The sequence below is a fragment of the Gobio gobio genome (genome assembly GCF_949357685.1).
Source record: "Gobio gobio genome assembly, chromosome: 7".
In the NCBI taxonomy this organism is placed as follows: domain Eukaryota; kingdom Metazoa; phylum Chordata; class Actinopteri; order Cypriniformes; family Gobionidae; genus Gobio; species Gobio gobio.
Window position 1 is genome coordinate 40,889,057 of NC_137103.1, and position 21,073 is coordinate 40,910,129.

The window sequence follows — 21,073 nt, forward strand, 5'->3', positions numbered from 1 at the left end:
TAATTTAAAAAATCCACGCCATGGGACCTTTAATATAAATGTAAATATACGTTTATTTATTAAATGTAAATGCTGTTAATAATATACATTTAAATTATTTTAAAGTAGGCTACATTACCATTCAAAAGTGCAGAGGTCAGCAAATTTTTTTTCTAAAACAAAATTATTACTTTTATTAAGCAAGGATGCATTAAATTGATCAAAAGTGACTGTTGTAAGACTGGATTTCCACTAAAGCCATGTTTCCACCACAGGAACTTTCTGGCTGCTGAAAATTCAGCTTTGTCATCACAGGAATAAAACCCATTTGAAAATAAATGAAACAGCTATTTTAATTAATATTTAACAATATTACTGTCTGTATAATATTTTGATCAAATAAATGCAGCCTTGGTGAGCATAAAACATTCTTTCAAAAACATTCAAAAACCCTTCTGAATGGTATTTTACATTACAATTGAATTTCTATATCTTTTTATTTTATTTTACACGCTCTGCATGTAAATGTTTCATTTCATAGCTCTCAGTATGCATTCATTTTAACATCAAAACTGAGAAAAAACTATTTTGAAATGTATACACATTTTTCACATGGTTTTAAAAATGAGCTGAATTTGTTGCACATGCAAACATACTCAGTGACCCACAACAACAATTATCACTACATGACACTATACTCAAAGAACAACACCAGTGCAGAATAAGCAGTAAAACAGTAAACAATAAGGCTCTAATTAGTATGATTTATTCATGCTGCTGCGCATGCTGGTCACACGTGACATAACAGCTTCTGGGTGATGAGGCACAGTGATGGGAAAAAAAAGCACCTCATGTGAAAAATGTTGCCTGGCCTTGACCTAAAATCAACACTTGCACAGTAACCATCCTGACAAAGCCTGTTTTTTCTTCTTCTCATAATACAGTAGTCTGTGGCTTCATTTTCAAATGATTTTTATAAAGATGTTTAGGTAGCAACAACCTTCCCCTCTCATTTCAAAATTCCAACTCTAATTTGACAGAACAGCAAACACACTTATAGTTTGACAGGTAACATCCTATTCAACGGATGAAGAGTTACGTAACCCATTAAAAAGGAGTTCTCACCAAAAACCTTGAGAAACAGTTCATGCTCAACTTCTCCCGCCTTGTTAGAGGCCTTGCAGGTGTAGGAGCCCCCGTCGTCCTGCTGAATGTTTCGAACTGTGAGCGTTGTACCTCGAGCTCTCATTACATACCGCTCCGATTCCTGGAGCTGCACTCCCTTCCTGACAAACCACACATACACAACACATGTCAGTTGAACAAAGCCTAAAAAATTTTCAACACTGTGGTATTACTCATATTGCAAGACAAGAAAAAATCTCTCCGACCAGCCAATCAAAAATATTATGCATAATGCAGATGTAGGAAGCAAAGAAATGCAAGGTGATGGGTTATTCATCATAGATGGAGATGCAACATTTCAGAATATTCTGTTATGTTACATTCAATATACATTCCGTATAGGTATGCTGTCGAGGTGGAGACAGTGTAATGAAATATTTTTGGGAGAAGATTACAGCACGGCTTCAGACTGTCATAATATTAGGAGAGGAATGAGCGGAAATGAAATCTATTTAAAGCAGAGAGACCTGTGTGGCTACAGGAAATGGGGAGAAGGGAATCAAATCACACTCTCTCTGGCTATACAAAAAGAGTCAACAGAGACACAAACAGACGGATGCTCAAATTGAGGTAGCTGCTTACGACAAAATGGTTGGAACTGAGCAGATGTTTTTACAGCCAGAGGACATTACAACACACTAATTGTAGTGACACTAATTGTACACAAGTCTCACTGGTGCAACCAAGTGCAGTACTCAAGGGCACAATGGTAATAGAGCAGGTATGTGATCTCAGTAACTTCCCAATCTCTTGGAATTAACAGTACTTCTAGGGATGCCACAATTCTCAAAATAATATTGAACCGTTCGGTATGGCATTCACGGTTCAATACGCGCTTGTGAATTGTGGTTTTCTTGGTTTTGCATTTAATTTATTATTTTTCTACAAATTCTATAATTTGCCTCCTCCATCCCAATATACTGAACAACGCGACATACATTCACATCACACGTTAGTGGTGGAGTTATACTCACGGAACACTATAGTTATTCACAATCACGAAAGTTCATTATTTGCATTAGTTTTAAAGCCTTGCCGGCTCATTCGCGTGCGCGGTTTTAACATGCGCTTATCGGAGCTTGCGCACTAAACGCCTGTCAAACACGTGATTACAGGACTAAATAGTCGTTTTACTGCGCTAATACTGTCAAATACACACATGGTTAACATAAACACAGTCGGTTATGTCTAAAGTTAAATCGTCAAATCGGCGTGTCAGTATATTAGATGCACGCAGGTCTTAAATTGACAGCAGCACAGTAGTGAACACGCAATCCTTAAAGGGACAGTTCACCTCTAAAATGATGTGATTATTTACTCACTCTAATATTGTTTCAAACCTGTATTCATTTCTCGATGACAGAATTTTCATTTTTGAACGAACTATCCTTTTAATACAACAACAAAAGACAAAGAGAAAATCACTCACTGCTCTTGACTGAAAAACTTTAATACAGTAGCTTTAATAAGAATCAATGTATATTTTATAGTGAAGTCTATGTAGTGTTTTATTTTTACATTTATTCATTTAATTTCATACTTTAATGCTGCTGTACAGCTCTGAGCTGCCAGTGTAAATCTTCATATTTATATATATATCTTTTATATTATACAATACTCTAGGAATACAAGGGTTTTTTAAAGTAAAGTTTTAAGTTTAAGTAAGGTTTTTCAATTATTTTAAGTAAAATAAAGAATGAGTATTGCAATAAAAAATAGTATTTTTTTCTCCTTAACCTCTTGCTGTTCCTGTCGCCTAAGAATAGAATAACAAAAAATGTATGTGACAAGCCATCAGAACCGAACCGAACCGAAAACCATGGTTAAAAACCGAGGTATGTATTGAACCGTGGACTAACTGTATTGTTGCATCCCTAGCTATTTAAGTGTCACGAGTACGTGCAGGTACAGGAATTAGCACAACACAACTAAACGTAACGGTGACCGGCCAGGCAGTGCAAGAGAAGGAACAACTTAAGCAGTGAACACAAACGAGGATAATTAATTACACACAGCTGACACACATGAACTAATAATGGCGGTAACCAAGGAGACAGACGAGTGGCGGGAATCTGAACAACGAAACACGTGACAAATGAAAACAAACTGAAAGTCCATATCTATCTATCTATCTATCTATCTATCTATCTATCTATCTATCTATCTATCTATCTATCTATCTATCTATCTATCTATCTATCTATCTATCTGTCTGTCTGTCTGTCTGTCTGTCTGTCTGTCTGTCTGTCTGTCTGTCTGTCTGTCTGTCTGTCTGTCTATCTGTCTATCTGTCTGTCTGTCTCTGTCTGTCTATCAACATTCCTCACTATTCACAATACTTGTTGCTTAGGCAGTATTAAGTATCATATTTTAATTTACACAAAAAATATTTTGGTAACACTTTAGTTTAAGGTCCAAATCTCACTATTAACTAGTTGCTTATTAGCATGCATATTACTAGTATATTGGCTGTTTATTAGTATTTATAAAGCATTTTTCATATATTAATGATTATTCTGCATGACCATATTCTACATCGTTAATCTTACCCAATACCTAAATTGAACAACTATCTTGCTAACTATTAATAAACAGTAATTAGGAGTTTATTGAGGCAAAAGTTGTCGTTAACAGTTAGTTAATAGTGAGAATTGGACCCTAATCATAAGTGTGACCAATATTTTAACTCTACTAACTCTACTGGCATGCATTTATTTATAGCATTTTCCCAGAATACACTTTACCACCTCCGCAATCCTTTTTTTTGGGCACCATCACACATGCACACACAAAATTAAATGAAACTATCAGGTTTTAGCAAGCGTAATGTAACTAGTGGTGTTTATATAGGTTCCAATGTTTCAGTGAGTGGTTTGGTTAGGCTCATTCATTAAAGGTCAACGTGTGAGAATGCTCAGCAGGGATCGCTTTCATCGCGTACATTCTCATCTGAGCCGGAGGTAATTACAGTGATTGAGAGCCTGTAATCAACACATTGTGCTGCTGTCACTCAAAGCCCGCACATTAAGGATGGAACAAATGTGTCCGTTCTCTGTTATCACAGCTCTTTCTTGGCTGTGCTACCCTCGTTCCTGTTTCCCTAATTTCTACATTCTCAGATTTTGCGTGACACCTTAAAGGGATAGTTCACCCAAAAACGAAAATTTGATGTTTTTCTGCTTGCCCCATAAGGCATCCAAGATGTAGGTGTCTTCGTTTCTTCAGTAGAACACAAATGAAGATTTTTAACTCCAACCGTTGCTGTGTGTCACTCATATAATGCTTGTCAATGGGGTCTAATTCTATTAGAGTATACATAGATTCCTCATTCGAGCGATCCACGCAGGCACTAATGAGTTATCTATGTATATATCTATGACCCGGCTGTAATTTTGACCTCTACACGTGAAGTGAAGGCAGTCTGCAGAGCTGAAGCATTCGTCTGATATGAGGTTATATATTTGCATAAATACCGCTCGGTTTCTCTCAGAAACCGATCGTTTCGTGTCTTAAGACATCAATGTGTCGTCACGATCCGCGGGGTTTAATTTGAAGTTGTCTGTCCATGTCTTTTTTTATTCTAATAGAATTCGATCCCATTGACAAGCATTATATGAGTGACACACAGCAACGGTTGGAGTTAAAAATCTTCATTTGTGTTCTACTGAAGAAACGAAGACACCTACATCTTTGATGCCTTAGGGGTAAGCAGAAAAACATTACATTTTCGTTTTTTGGTGAACTATCCCTTTAACTCATCAAAAAATGTGGGGGAATCTGTTTTTCTTTGTGCAGCATTTTAGTCATTTTTAATGAAAAACAGAAGGTGAGTTTAAAGGGATAGTTCACCCAATTTTTTTTACAATTGTCATCAATTACTTACCATCATGTCGTTCCAAACCTACCCTCATGTCGTTCCAAACCTGTAAGGCTTTTGTTCGAAGACTTTCCTTGAAACAGAAATGAAGATATTTTAAATAAATCTGAGAGATTTCTGTCCCTCCATTGACAGCTACACAACTACCACTTTGAAAAAAGTTCATAAAGAGATTGTAAAACTAATCCATATGAATCAAACTGATTAGTCCAAATTTTCTTAAGAGACTTGTTCACATTACATGATTAACAGATTTTGAAGGATCAAAAGTAGCTGCGTAGACTGTCAATGGAGGGACATAAATCTCTCAGATTTAATTAAAATATCTTAGTTTGTGTTTCGAAGATGGACGAAAGTCTTACAGGTTTGGAAAGACATGAGGGTGAGTAAATTATGAAAACAATTTTTTTTTTCATTTTTGGATGAACTATCCCTATAAACAATTATATAAAGTTATCGAAAGGTTTTAGGGCTATCAATCAAATGTTTTATTATTTTAATATCATTTAATATGTATTATTTAATTTAATACATATTTTATATATTTTAAATAATACATGTAAATAATAATTTAATAAGATTTAAATAATCATATATTACAATCACATTTAACGGCAAAAAGTCCACCTCATTTAAAACACCCTTATTGTAGCCAGCAAAAGTGACAAAAAGTGGCTTTAGATGTCTGTATATTATCTGATTTATTTTCAAATAATTGAACATAATCCATCTATATGCTCTGAGTTTATGGCGATGGTGATAAGTCATACCTGTGCCAGGTAACATCAGGTTCAGGTGAGCCATAGGCCCGGCAGGTGAAGGTCACAGATTCTCCATAGTCCGCAGTGGCGTTGAAGGACTGCTGCGGCACAGAGACAACCGGCGGAACTGTTTGACAGAGAAAAATATTGTATGGTGTTTCTGTCGGTCAACTATGAATTATGCAAATACACACACTTAACTTGTCATTTCTCATTTTTCAGTGTGAAATCTCTTGCTGGATATCATGTAATTTCTCAAATGTTCGAGTCTCAACAAATACTTATTCAAATGACATTCATTCACAAGCCATCAACATGTTCTCATGTTCACTTTTCTTGGGAAATGGTGGTTGACAGCATGTGCTAAATTAATGCTCAAATGCTGTTTTTTTGAGACCCGATATCTAAATCGTGCCATACAATGTCCACCCTGTGAAAAATAAATATGCTCAAATATATTTGAAATACATGTATTTTATACTAAGTACACTACTAATACGTTGACATATTACGTACTTAAGATACAGTAAATACCCTGCAATTGTACTTTTGGTATATTAAATTGGTATACTTAAAGTCTGCTAAATTGGAACAACTTAATGCACTTTAGTTATCCGGAAATAGCTCTGAGGTCCAACTAAATATATACTTGCATATATTTGATTGTACTAAAATGGAACTATTGCAAGTATACTTTAGGTAGCCTACACTTTAACTATCTTGCATTTAAAGACTGATATTACTCAGTGATCATACTATCCTTACTAATACACATTTTAGGCTTAATATTAAGAAATGTGCATTGTGCAATAAAAGAAGTACTTCAAATAATATGTCTAAAGTGATATGTCAGTAAACATGTTAATGGATTTACTTATATTAAATAAATGTATTTTAAATACATTTAGGCCTGGGACACACTTGAGGATTTTCAAATCTTTACCGATTTTAAAACTGTGGGAGACCACAGACGTAAGGGCAGTTTCAATCGTTTTTTAGCATTATATTCCTCTGAATGCACGGACGAGAAGATTCGTTTGGACCACGAAACCACACACCTGTCAAGTGTAGTAACAGTTTCACAGTGAGATGAGATCTCACGGAGACTCGTGAAATCAAACGTGACTTGAGAAGAAAAACAAATGGAGGACGATTGACATCGTCAGCTCTCCTGGAGTGAGTTTTGTTTTACGGGAAGACAAACAAAGGAGAAAAAAAATATTATGGGTGATATTCTTCTTTCTCAATATTCCACTTTTGTGGCATGTTTGTGGCAAACATGTTTGATATATATGATTTGGGATCAAACAGGCTCTGATGTGATTGGGAGCAGTAAAACAATCATAATGATTCCACACAATTGAGGATTTTTTTGGACAAAAAGTTGTTTGCGTCAAGCATTGAATCAGGCTACGCCCTTGATCGATTGGGTGTGCAAATTGGGCTTAAAATCTTCAGTGTGTGGCCAGCATGACGTATAGGTTTTTTGGTCCCACTTTATATTAGGTGGCCTTAACTACAATGCAATTACATAAAACAATAAGTACAATGTACTTATTGTGTTCATATTGTATTGCAAAACACTTTTGCTGGTATCGAGGTGTGATACGGGTAAAGTTATGGACAGGTGTGGTGGTATGGGTAAGTTAAAGGGTAGGGTTAGGTGTAAGGGAACAGTGTCAACAGTTTAATTTTAAATGTAACTTCAGAAATGAATTACAGATGTAATTACATGCAGGTAATTTTTTTAAATGTAAGTACAATGTACAAACATGTATGTACACAATAAGTGCATTGTATCAAATGATTAATTTAAATGAAAGTACATAGTAGTTAAGGCCACTTAATATAAAATGCAGTCATGCTGAAAACAGCCCTTTTAGAGTGTATGACAACACAAATGCTGTATTATCCTGTAATGCAGTGAGTTTTCATTTATATTCCAACACACACAGGCACAGCAGTTGATAGAACTAACTCCTTATTCACTCACCTTCATCTCCAGCGCATACAGATCATCATCAACGTGATCACACTCAAAATGCCCCCTCACAAGCCAGAAACAGAATGAATAAATACATCAGCAACCCTCTGTCTCTGAATCAATATGTTTAGAGCAGTCCACTTAATTATATAGTGAAAGGTCAACTGAGAAAAACCTTGGGGTGAATAAGAGGTCAATCTGGATGACCCCAAACAAACTTCCCCTAACAATCTCACAAAATAATTATTTTTTTTCAAACTTTATATTCATGAGAAAAAACGACTTATCTTCGTAAAGTGACTGTTTACAGGTGAAAGTATATGTGTGTGTGTCTATTAAAGCTCTATATGTGCACTACAAGGTCAAGCAGATAGCGATTTTCATTGGCACAGTGAGTCTATTATAGGTATGTGCAATGATTTGAGTGAGAATTTTTATATTTCCATCTCTGCAGAGAACTGGAAGGTGATAAAGTAATTTCAGACTGAACCTAACCCAATTTTGACTCATTCAGGAATTACTCTGCCTTGCCCTTCAGAATGAGGTAATTCACCTGAGAGGGAACGGCGTTCAAATAGTTTCAATAATAGGTAGCAATGTTCTACAGCAAACTTCCTACGCTGGGTTTTAAATACAGCATTTTTGTTCCCTTTTCCAATTTTTTTGGTTTAGGGAATGGATGACGTTATACTGTCTGGAAAAAGGCATAATTTTGAGTTGTGACTGGTTTAAAGACATAACACAATTTAATGGAGTGTGTGCCGGGGTAAAAAGATTAGATTAAATGGATGTTTTATTCATGGTCACTTTCAGCCTGACTTGGCAGTATATTAACACATCGCTCTCATCCTCTATTAGAAATCATAAACGCACACACTATTTGCTTTTCCCCTTGCACATTATGGGTCATTCATTAGGTAAACCCAAACTTGCTGACAGCTAAGTTCAAATTAATGCCACGATCGTTTTGCCATTTGCCATTTGTCTCCAGACCATCGATGGCATGCATTACTCCCGCAAGGGCACTATGTAGAAGAAATAAGTGTGTTTTTGTTGATGAGATGACAGCTGTGGAGGTCCTGATGGGGATCATCATCATTACGGCTGGGGTTCAATCTCAAACCTCTATTCAAACCAGAGCACTCAGCATGCTTTGACCATTCTCAGGGTTAAACAGTTCGAACCTTGAAGGCAGTCCTACATTTGAGCTGGTGGTAATGAGGATATCTGTGTGAGTGGGCAGCTCAAAGATCACACAGGGCACTGCAGACTTGTCAGTTTTTATCTTTTCTCTGAATTTGATCGTTCAAATGTACAAATGTGATAGTTAACTTATAATACTGTTTCACACTTGATTTTCTGTCTTCTGCAAAACACTAGAACCAGAATAAAAGTAGCATAAAAATGACCCATGTAATGTCTTCTGAAGTCACACTTTAAAGCAACAAAATTGAACATTGCCATTTTTCTCTCATTCATTTATAAATGTGCCAAAGAGAGCAAGGGCGGCAGTTAAGATTGATTCATTTATGAATCAAGAATGATTTGTGGATTAATAATTTTTTTAAAATCAGATCTTTTCAATGAACGCACAGCAGACCACTGGAGATGAAGCTAATCAATGACTAACAACTTAAAAGGGTCATCGGATGCCCATTTTCCACATGTTGGTATGATTCTTTAGAGTCACATGTAAAGTCTGTTGCATACTTTGGTTAAAATTTCTCAATGTTTGTGTGAAACAACACCCTTTTTTACCTCCTCAAAAACAGCTCTGTTCCAGCGACCTATTTCGGTGCATGTCTCTTTAAATGATAATGAGCTACTGCTCACCCCAACCCTCTCTTCCATGGGGCATGTAGACACAAGACACGTGAAGTGAAGTGAAGTGAAGTGTACAACTGGCTGAGGGCGGAAATATACTAATATGGGAGAATCCATCAGCGGTCGTGGGCGGAGCATGAGCAATATTACATAATATTGCTCAGAAAATTTAAACGGCTTGATTATTGAGCGTTTAGGCTTTTTGAGGATAAAAAAAGAGTGAATGGATTTTTATCAGTGTAGGGTGGTTGTGTCCACACACTGCAAAGACACATTTATATGCAAACACCATGTAAAAGTGAAATGTGCATCCAATGACCCCTTTAAAGGTGCAGTAAGCGATTTCTGAGAAACGCTATTGAAAGTGGATCGGACTGAGCACAACAAGTAAGGGATAATCCACGGCTAGCTAAGGATTTTGATGCACGACATGGAGGCAAACAACCGCCGACGCAAAACGGAGGTGCATTAAAATCCGTTATTGATGTTTGCAGCCCAATATTTGACCGGAAGGGTAAATTTGACAGTTATTTTCTATAGTTACGACTGGTTAGATCTAGCATTCTGCCCGATTTGAATCAAAGACAGAGATAAAGTAGTGCATAAGATTACATTTATTTGAATGAATGAATTATAGCATTTATTTGAATTAATTATCAAGAGAGAGAGAGAGAGAGAGAGAGAGAGAGAGAGAGAGATTCATACCTTCTGTTCAGCCATGTCTCTCTTAACAATGAAGATGTGCGTTTATTACTTAAAAATATCGATGTAACCCCATCGTTGCTGAGAAATATAACGTAGTGATCCAGTAGCAAAGCTATTTTATTGCTAAAAGTCACTCTCTTTGCGCAAGTGACGTAGGCCTATGTGTATGTGCTTTGATGAAAACAGCGAATTAATATAAAACGGTGATTCAACTGACTTGGAACTACCTGTGCATTAAACGATTTTATTGCACACTTTCCAGCCAATCAGAATCGAGTATTCAGACAGAACATGGCATAACACACTTGTAGCCAAACAACAGTAGGGGGCGTATACAACTCATGATGGAGGAGGACAGAGGTTGAGCTAGAGGGAGATTTGAAGAAAGACTATAGAAAGAGAGATGGCTGAGAGACATTACAAAAGAGAAAAGGTTCAGAGAAATATCACTGGGAAAAGAAGGATTGTGATAAGGCAAGAGCTTTAGGACCCGTGTTACTATTGAAAAAGCTTTCCAGCCCTGGGGAAACCTAAGCAGGAAGAGTTTGCATTGTTTCTGCTCCATACGTGAGTAACATTGGTTTTGCTATGTTTCACAGAACCAAGATAAGCTGTCGATGTAATGTTAGGACAGGTTTGAGGGTCCTTGTTTGTCTGGAGCTGGTGTTCTGCTGGGGAATAACAATGAACTCATGCTTGTATATACTTTTGTGTACTATATGTTAATCCTTGTTGTTTGTTCTCTATCTCTATCTTCTCTATTTTCCATGAATAATTATTTAGCTTTGCTTCAGCTTTAAAGAGACAACCACGCATTGTTCATTCATGCATTGCGGGGGCAGAGCAATCAAGATTCTTTTTTACCATTTTTTTTTTTTAATTTAAAATAAAACAGTGTTTCTCAGAAATCTTGAATTTGGTCAGTTTCTCACACAAAGTATGACTTCAGAAGACAAGTTGTATGGGCTATTTTTATGTGTTTTCTTTGTGCCCCCCCCCCCCCCCCCCCCGTTAGGTTAAAGCATTCAATCCCCATATTGTAACTATGAAAAAAATCTTTTTTTGTGTGTGTTATATGGAAGAAAGTCAGTCAAGGGTTTGGTATGACTTGAAGGTGAGTAAATTATTTAAAAAAAATTTATTTCTCAGTGAACTATCCTTTTACATTTGCACACACACACACTGTGGAACTGTGGTAAGACTCATAGAGGAAACACACACGCGAACACACTGCACAGCACTGGGCTGTCATGCACTGAAATGGTTCCAACAAGATTATCATTGACTTTCTTGCCAATCGATGCCTATTTTCCAAAGGCAGTAATCTAATTTAACCTATTCCCAGATACGCATGCCCAACTGAAACAGCTCTGCTAATGTGAGACACAATTGGGCATTAAGACATCAAATCAGACCAGCAAACCATCTAACACAGACCGAATTGACCTTTAGTATCAACAACTACATGCTTTTAAAGGCTAATCATTCAGTTATAAATAAAAATGATTATAAGCAGTTCTTCTGAAGTACTGTAAGAAAACGTATGAGTCAGAAACTGTAGTAAATGACAATAATAATAATAAAAACTGTAGGAAAGAAAACCACTGAGATCTCTTTAATATATGAATTGTTCCTCTGAGACAATAGAGAGCGAATGCTGGTCAAAGTCAATTTTTCTCATGGGAATAAAACAATCTCACCTGTGGCTCATTTAGAGTTTCAGATGAGATCTCAACCATGTTTCAAATTGTGCATAGATTGATCAAGAAACCAAAGGCAATTAAAAATCAGGAATATTAATATGAAACATATCATCAGCTCTCTGATAATAATCAAATTATTTGAGCTACACTACAGTTCAAAAAAAAAGAAAAAAAAAGACATTCATACTTTTACTCAGTGAGGACTGATCGGAAGGTGATAGAACTGATTAAACTGATCGGAGGTGATAGAATTTTTTGTAACATTATTAATATCTTTAATTTCAAATGAAGAATCCTGAAAAAGTCAGTCACAGTTTCCACAAAAATATTAAGCAGTGCACCATTAAAAATAATAAAAAGCAACTCTTCTGGGCTATGAAAAGCCATGAAAGAGCAACATTTGAGCAATAAAACCTTCCATAATTTCCCTGATATATCTATGTACTGTACACCAATTATAGTGAAATTGAAATAAAAATGTGACTTATAACACCAATAACAACCGCAAACACAATATTAAAAATATGAAATTCCACTGTCATTGATTTATGCAAACTAATTAAATGAAGATTTCTTAAGGAGGAGTTATCTCCACTGCTTGAACAGTCATTTTTATTTCATTTCTATTCATATATATATTAATACACACACATCATGCAGGGGCCAAAGGAAAGCTAAGCTCTCTGCAGCTTTACTCCCACATTAAAGCCACAAGATACTACAGAGACGCTGTTTAGTATGTATGGCCTGGGCATTTCAAAGTCATCTCAACACCCGTCCAGAAAATGCGTCTAACTTTGAAAAGATCAAAACGTCTCCTAGAGGACAAAGACATATTAATTTTGTATTTCCTATCTAACACTTATCTGACCAGGGGCTTCTGAACAGCCCCACAGAGTGGCATTTATTTTATGTCGATCTCCGATATGTGTTGTCATGTCGGCAGGATTATCGGTCATGCCTCATTGAGCACCATGATTGGATCAGCAAGGAAAATATCAGAAGTAAACTAAACAGACACCCGTTCATGTTTGCTTTCATTGCATTAGACAAGGACAAGCAGACGGGGTGATGTCACTGTGCCGTTTCCTTCTCATCAGAGCGAACAGGGCTAATGTCATTGAGATAACAGGATACACATGGCTGTCTTCTGGAAGATAGGGCTGGAATGACTTTATGTTTAAAGGAATAGTTCACCAAAAAATGAAAATTATGAATATAATATAATAAATAAACTAACAGATATCAAGAAAGACTATATGGACCCTACTGATCCTTACATTCATGTGTGCTGCAGATATCACAGCTTCCCAAACTCACCGTTTACCACCAGGATGATGTCCCGGAAGTCGATCTCTCCCCTGGCCTCGACTCTGGCCTCGCAGCGATACACTCCTTCATCTGCTTTAGTTACTCTCTGGACTTGCAGATTGTTGTTTTGTAAGAGTTGAAACTCTGGAGAACAAAATATTTGATGGTGTTAATGACAGGCTAATTTTGCCTTCAAAGGAGCTATTGCTGGCTGAAATCACATTTACATAAAACACTGTTTTTTTTTTTTTAACAACTCGCTTGTTAACACTTGTCAACACTTAGTTGTGAAAGCGAATAACATTTTAAAAGTCTTACAGTGAAATTAGGCCTTAAATCCTTTACAATGATAATACACTGTTAGACATTTCTGTAATTTGTACAGTTATTTACTATATATCACCCAGTATAATACTGTAAATTCTCTTTACAGTAAATAACTGTAATTCCCGTTGCATCATGGGTATTTTCTATGACGTCAAACACCAAATACAGTGATTTCCTGTATTTTTTAAAAATAAAGTATAATACTGTATTTACCACAACGGCCTATTTGGCACAATTGGGATCGACAGGATTTGCTTTAGATTTATATTAGGAACCATCAGTGCAGCGTTGAAAGTTTCACCCGAGGAGAGAGCTCACGGTTCCAGAGAACATATGAGCTGTGTCCGGACACCCTGCGAAGATTTTTTCATCCCCCGTGAGAACGGCAAACAAGCAAGGTAAGTGTGATTTGTACTATCCGCGGTTGTCTGCACCCCAATTTTAGCTTGTCAGCATTGGTGCTAAAAACTGAGGTAAATCTAACGTTTTATGAATTTATTGAATTAGATTAGGAACCGGTGCAGCGTTGTAAGTTTTGCCCGAGGAGAGAGCTCACAGTCCGGACAACATACTTTACATAACGTTAGGTTATAATTTGCTTAAACTTTGCTGCTAAAAACTGAGGCAAACCTAACGTTTTATTAAAAAAAAGAAGAGTTTATTGAATTAGATTAGGAACCAGTGCAGCCAGCGTTGTGTGTAACGTTACTGCCCGAGGAGAGAGCTCACGGCCCGGACAACATACTTTACATAACGTTAGGTTATCATTTGCTTAAACTTTGCTGTTAAAAACTGAGGCAAACCTAACGTTTTATTTAAAAAAAATGAGTTTATTGAATTAGATTAGGAACCAGTGCAGCCAGCGTCGTGTGTAACGTTACTGCCCGAGGAGAGAGCTCACGGCCCGGACAACATACTTTACATAACGTTAGGTTATCATTTGCTTCAGCTTTGGAACTAAAACTGAGGTAACATAAACCTAACGTTTTATTTTTAAAAAGACTTAACGTTAGTGAGTTTATTGAATTAACTTTACCAATACAATGAAGATTTTGTTTATCGAGCATATTAAGCGTACATTTAGGACGACGTTAGTTAGTAAATTAACGTTGGCCACTAGTTCCAAAAATAATGTTGTTAACAAACAAAGTTTACATTTGGATTGACATTATTTATTTTACATTTTAGATAAGAATACCAGGAGCCTGCCTGTGCTGTGCGACACTGGAACTCATACAACGGTAAGTAACGTTAGTCCTCTTTGTTTCTCCACATATTACTGATAATTCAAAGTTTTTCTTGTATGTTTTAGTCGGGTCTGTTTAACAGAATCACAAAATTATTTAGTTTTTCCACCTCTTTTTAGCTGTAACTAGCCATGTACCATGTTTTTTTTTCATAAATTATATTATACTAAAATAATCCAAAACTGTGTTTGTCCAGGACTGACAGATTATAATTTTATCTTCTGGAATTGAAGCAGTCCTGGACAATTTTTGGATGATTTTGGCAGATGAAATATAATTTATGAAAAAAACATGGCAAAACTTTAGAATAATGTTGCTCAAGTGCAAACCTGAATACATTTCTGAACACAAAAGAAGATGAAGAATGTTTGTAACCTAACAGATTGAGGCACCATTCACTTCTATAGTAATTTTTTCCTACCATGGAAGTGAATGGTGCCTCAAAATTGTCTGTTTACAAACATTCTTTGAAAGGTTTAGAACAACAGGGCGAGTAAATGACAGAATTTACTTTTTTTTTTTTTTTGGTGAACTATCCGTTTAATGACGGACCATTATTCTAAAGTGTTACCAAAAACATTTAAAGCAAAGGCACTAAGGGTGATGAAATTTAAAATATCTTTATTCTCTTAATTTTCTCTTGCTTTAAGTTTTTTTCGTGAGGAAAAACCCAGAGGAGGGAACAAGATGCACCACCAAAACCAGAGTGAGTCGGAAGACCGGGGAAGTTGTGAACAGGAAGACAACTGTAATCAACAACAGAGTGTCATCCTTCCTTCGCCACCTAATGGAGTTTGAATGGAAAAACTTGGACTAGGTGAGACACTTTTTTAATAGGATATGTAATGTACACAGACACTTACGCTGCATTCACACAGGGCGTCATGCCGGTTAGAAATTTTGTCTGACCTGAGACAGCGCCAACACAACGTGACAGTGACGTATGGCATCAAAGCACCTCGAGAGCAATTCGAGAGCAGTCGGCTAATACAGCCGGTGCAGTTTCTCCAGAGCGACTGCACGGACTTTGATGATGACACAGCTGGTCCACGATTGGCCAGATTCTCCACATGACAGCGATCACATGTGTTTCGTGTTTATTCTAAAACCTTCAGTTCATCTAATGCGCACAAATCTCTTTTTTATAACAGTTAAATCTCTTTTCATGTAGTTGCGTTGTTATATTGTCATGTTTATCAAAATAAAACAGATGAAAAACATAGACCCCCACTTCATTGATAGTTTAGGCTTGTATGTTAACTTTATTCTTGTACAAACACACGCTGTATTAAGTAGTGCATAAAGTATTACATGACAAAAAATGTCTCTGAAACATCTGTGCATTGACAAATATTGCCTTTATTTCACTTCAGCTGATAAAGTGTGCAAACACAGTGCAAGCATCACTGCGGGAAGCAGAAAGTGTCAGACTTCACGTCTGTGTTTGCAGCTCCTCCCCGCCTGCACGTGGCTACTCTCGCCGATTGGTTGCATCCGGCCACAGCTGATGTCCAACACACCTCTCAACTTCTGCCGCTTGCAACGTGAGTGAAGCGACGCGACGGAACCCACAATTCAGTTCAGCAACGCATGACGTCACCCATTCAAAGTAAATGAGAAGCGTCCCGTGTGAATGCAGCATTAAGTTTGAGGATACCTTACTAAAGCTAATGCAGTATACATGTAATCCATCCTGCAATAAAAGGTTACATTGTTGTTTTTGATTAAATAGTTTGTGAAATCATGTTGAGGTGATTCAGTAATATTACTTTTTTGGAGCATATAGTTTGTGCTGCTGCTACTATTATGTACTAACAGTTTTCTTTAGTTTTTTACTCAATATCAATTTTGTTAAGCTAATAACAGAGACACCTCTCTAATATGCAATCAGGTTCAGCATCACTACAAAGTACATTTTTCAAAATATTCATAACATTGAATCACCAGCTAAAACAAAAACTGAACATTTCATTTCACATCTTCATGAAGGCATTGCAGGACTGGATTAGACTAGACAGCATACGTTGAGCTAGGTGTACCTCAAAGTGTTAACTGTCTATAAAATAGTATTTTACCATTATGATGAATTGTAATGGGATTATTATTTTTTATTAAATTCCAACAGTGTAAAATGTTTGTGTATACTCAAATTGTATGACTAACTTTATATCATTCTTATCTAGAGGGACTTCTTGCCATAATGGAGCAGAATCCTGGTTCCTGTTTGAAATCATCCAATGTGGAAGATGACACAGATCGGTACAGACATGAAACTTGTGTTTGTGTTGTGTTGTGATAACTTGTTTCAGAATTAATTTGCTCTTTGTTTATATTTTATTCATGTATATGTGTATTTTGCACCAAAGTTACAGTATTCTTCAACCAACTATTTACAGTATTCTACCAACTATTTTCTGCAGAGTTTTTAAAATTGTAGCTCAAACAATAGTGTGTGGCGCTAGCAAGGTCATGGGTTCAATTCCCAGGGAAAGCAAGAACTGACAAAATTTAAAATGTGTATCTTGAATGCAATGCAAGTCGTCTGCCAAATGCATAAATGTAAATGTAAATAAAATGTAAAATAAGTGATATTGAATGTACTCTGATCACTTTTATACATGATTTTCTGAAAATAAGATTTGATTCGAGGATGTTTTAAAGTGAACTTTTTCCACACATTTACATGTTTAAGTTAAAGCACTTAAAATGTTTTAAATAAAGAATTTTATATTTCATAATAATTGTCTGTTTGGATTACTTCTGTAGGATAGATTAATGTAAGAATTAATGTAATTCAGTAAGTATTAATTATTGAATAGGATTAGGATTAATGCACTGTTAACCAAGGTTTACAGTAACAGTACTGTATTACAAAATTACAGTAACATGTAGTTACTGTAAACTGAAATGCGGTTATTGTACTGTAATCTCAAATACAGTAACTTACTGGCAACAGTGTTGCCAGTAAGTTACTGTAAAATCTCTTATAAATGTCTAACAGTGTACTTTAGGCATTCATTTATTCCTTTTTTCTATCTTTTTGCCAATATTTTTCTGTTTCTCAAATTATATCCAGAGCAGCATGAACTCTACATTAACTTTCAACAGTTCAAGTGTTCATTGACAATTATATCTATATTCTAGCAATTATCTTTGATCTTATTTAAAAATTCGGCGAAGTCCTTTATCGGCTTTACAATATAGGTGATAGCCTGTATGGCAGATTACTTACTCTCAGTATCTTCAATGATCTCCACGTTGTTGTAAAACCAGGAGACCACAGGCACGGGGGAGCTGGTGACATCACAGACCACTTCAGCCACATCGCCCTGTCGAAACTCCTGAGGAGACCTCACATCTCTGAACGTCAGCTTCTCTGTGGATCAGGGAGTAGAAAAAATATGTGAAATCCTACTTGTATATAACGTATTGTTGCGAACATAAGACGACCCCCCACCCCTCTTTTTCAAGATGTACCTTTTGGAAAAAGGCTTTTTGAAGACCCAATCTTGTCTTTTAAATTGAAAATGTTAAAGTATGGTAAATACTGGTAAAATGTACCAACAATCACATTCAGAAATAAACACTTTATGGCATAGCTACCATAAAAATAACCTGAAGTTCTCATTTAGCAGATTTCACTATACTGATTTCTCACCATTTTATGTCCAGTGACAGTCAAAAAACACAGGTGTTTGATTGGTATTATCTATCTGATCCAGGGGGGATATGAATGTGTTATGTTTTTGTATACGATATGTTTTTTTCCTTGGCTCTGGGCAGCCCCTCAGTTCTTTTTTCGGCTGCGTACTGACACACTTGCCTGTCAGTTTCTTCGAAGCGGACGCTTTTAGGACCGCAGTAAGCTTTTCTTTGACTGTTAGCAATTTTAAGACTGTCTTTTTGGGCTTGCCATCTTCATTACACTCATTACACTATTTCTTGACTGCTTAATGAGAGTTGTTTGATGACGTTTATGAGTCCTGGGTGGAACACTCATTCTACTCGTATTTGACGCTTCCTATTGTTGCGGGTGTATTATTGACATGTAAAAGTTCAGATCAATACGGCAATACGGTACTAGCATTCAGAGGTTTGGAGTCAGTGAGATTTCTTTATTTGAAAGAAATGAATTCTTCTATTCAGCTGGGACGCATTAAACAGATTAAAAATGTCAGTATATAAGACACCTATAATATTACAAAATATTTCAATTTCAAGTAAATGCTGTTCTTTTGACCTTTCTACTGATCAAAGAATCCTTAAAAATGATTTGTATCACAATTTCCACAAAAACTATTAGGGAGCACAACTGTTTTCAACATTAATAATAGGTAGAAAAGTTATTGAGCACCAAATATTATAATAACAACATATTAGAATTTCCTAACCCTATACCGTAACCCTAACCCTGATTTCTGAGGGGTCATGTGGCCGCCATCACAATAATGCATTGTAAAATATATTAAAACAGAAAACAATGTAATAATATTTCACTATATTACTTTTTACTGCATTTTGGTCAAATAAATGCAGCCTTGGTAAGATTAATTTCAAAAGCATTTAACAACTGTAGTGTATATTCAATGCTACATGGTGGTTCTGTCCAAAACCCAAGGTAGCTCTTGTGTTTTTTATGAAGGTCCCTCCTAAGGACACTGGATTAAGAATGCCGTCTAAAGCACCATAATGCCACTACTAGAACACATCTGGGTGAGCTTAAACAAGAAATCCTTGGAAGAAACAATATTATAACAAACAAACCAACTATCATATGCATCGAAATAAATATCTTGGTCAGATGGAGGAATCTTAGTAGACAGGATGTTACAGAAACATTGGATTTGAGGATCCTTCCTCAGGATACTGCATAATACTCTTTTATACCCCCACCTGAACTGCCATACCTTTAATAGTGCACTATTAAACCAAATACTTAACAATAACTTCACTCTACCTATTCAAAAGCATATTCTGTATATATACTTAGTACTTCAAATGAATCATATGCCACTGCTGCTACACTTTAAATATACATTACTGTACATACTTATATAACTGTGAATTCTGTTTTTACTTGTGGTATAGTCTATTTTTATTGTCATATTTACTGCTGTCTATTAGTCAGCGTGATTGCCTGTGTCACTGTTGTTTCCAGACGGAACTGTGTTTAGTTTTTATCCACTGCCATGTGATGTGCTAAAAATGACAGTAAAGTTAACTTTGATCATTTGATAAGACAGCATTTTCAGGTTAAGAACACATCTGTATCTGTCTGAGCCCAGGCTAAGTGGCCTGAAATGGTGTCATGGTGCTTATGTAGAAAATGCAACTTCGATTCTACCTTGTGACATTCCCTCCTCTCTAACTCTTCAAAGAAATGTAAAACGCACAAACAAACCTCTCCAATTAAGCTAGATATGCTAATTGTTCAGTATAGGGTTGTATGTGGGCTGGAATTTGTACAGATTTGATTTGTAACACTTGAAACCCAAGCTGTATGTAGATGAAAGAACAGCACAAGGGCTTTGGAATCCTAGTTCAGACCCCCAGTGAGAAAACCAAAGAAAAATCACATGACATGTCAACATCTACGTCTGCTTGTCATAAATCAGGTATGCTTCTACATAGTCTCTGATTATTCACAATTCGCAGTCACATTCTAACACACCAAACACACATTCTGTTTGTGTGGGAAGCTGGTGTAAACAGCTGCTACACCGCAGTATAAGAAAATGCGTCTTCAAAAGGCTGAGAGGTGCTGCACACCCTCATCAGCGCAGCGGCTCTGCGTATTGATCTGTGAGTCATGTCTGTTTACACACGGCTCCCACTGCTCTAAATACAACTTCTAATGGAACATAGGCAAATGCCAAGCCTGGTACAAAGTCAGCCACAGAGAAGCAAGCTAGTGAAATATATCCTGAAAGTTTAGCAAGATTCACTAATTATACACACTGAGGATTAAAATATCATTCCTATATATTAAAAAAAGAAAGAAAGAGAGAATCTGGTGCATGTAGACTTGCTATACCCCTGTGCTTCAAGCCTTTGAAGTCTGCCACTTTAAAGAGAGATATTTCCTCACCCATGCACCTTTCCTTTTTTTCACTTTGTCTGTGCTTGGAATCTTTCATTTTCACACTCATTCATTACTCTTCCTTGTTAAT

The 21,073-nt window shown here is 36.3% G+C and overlaps 1 protein-coding gene and 1 long non-coding RNA gene across 3 annotated transcripts in view; one reads left to right on the top strand and one right to left on the bottom strand.

Moving 5' to 3' along the window:
• Positions 1-21,073, bottom strand: part of LOC307129570 (neural cell adhesion molecule 2) — a 263,670-nt gene that overhangs the window by 61,805 nt on the left and 180,792 nt on the right. For both annotated transcript variants that reach the window (XM_079822111.1, XM_079822110.1), the window contains exons 4-7: positions 18,136-18,279; positions 13,339-13,473; positions 5,812-5,929; positions 1,105-1,265 (exon numbers count right to left, since the gene is read on the bottom strand). In XM_079822111.1, the coding sequence (XP_079678237.1) occupies positions 1,105-1,265; positions 5,812-5,929; positions 13,339-13,473; positions 18,136-18,279 (558 nt within the window). The remainder of the gene's footprint in view (positions 1-1,104; positions 1,266-5,811; positions 5,930-13,338; positions 13,474-18,135; positions 18,280-21,073) is intronic.
• LOC307129571 lies at positions 13,937-15,686 on the top strand. Its single transcript, XR_013816916.1, has 3 exons — positions 13,937-14,054; positions 14,845-14,897; positions 15,554-15,686. It is a non-coding gene; the product is annotated as an uncharacterized lncRNA (long non-coding RNA).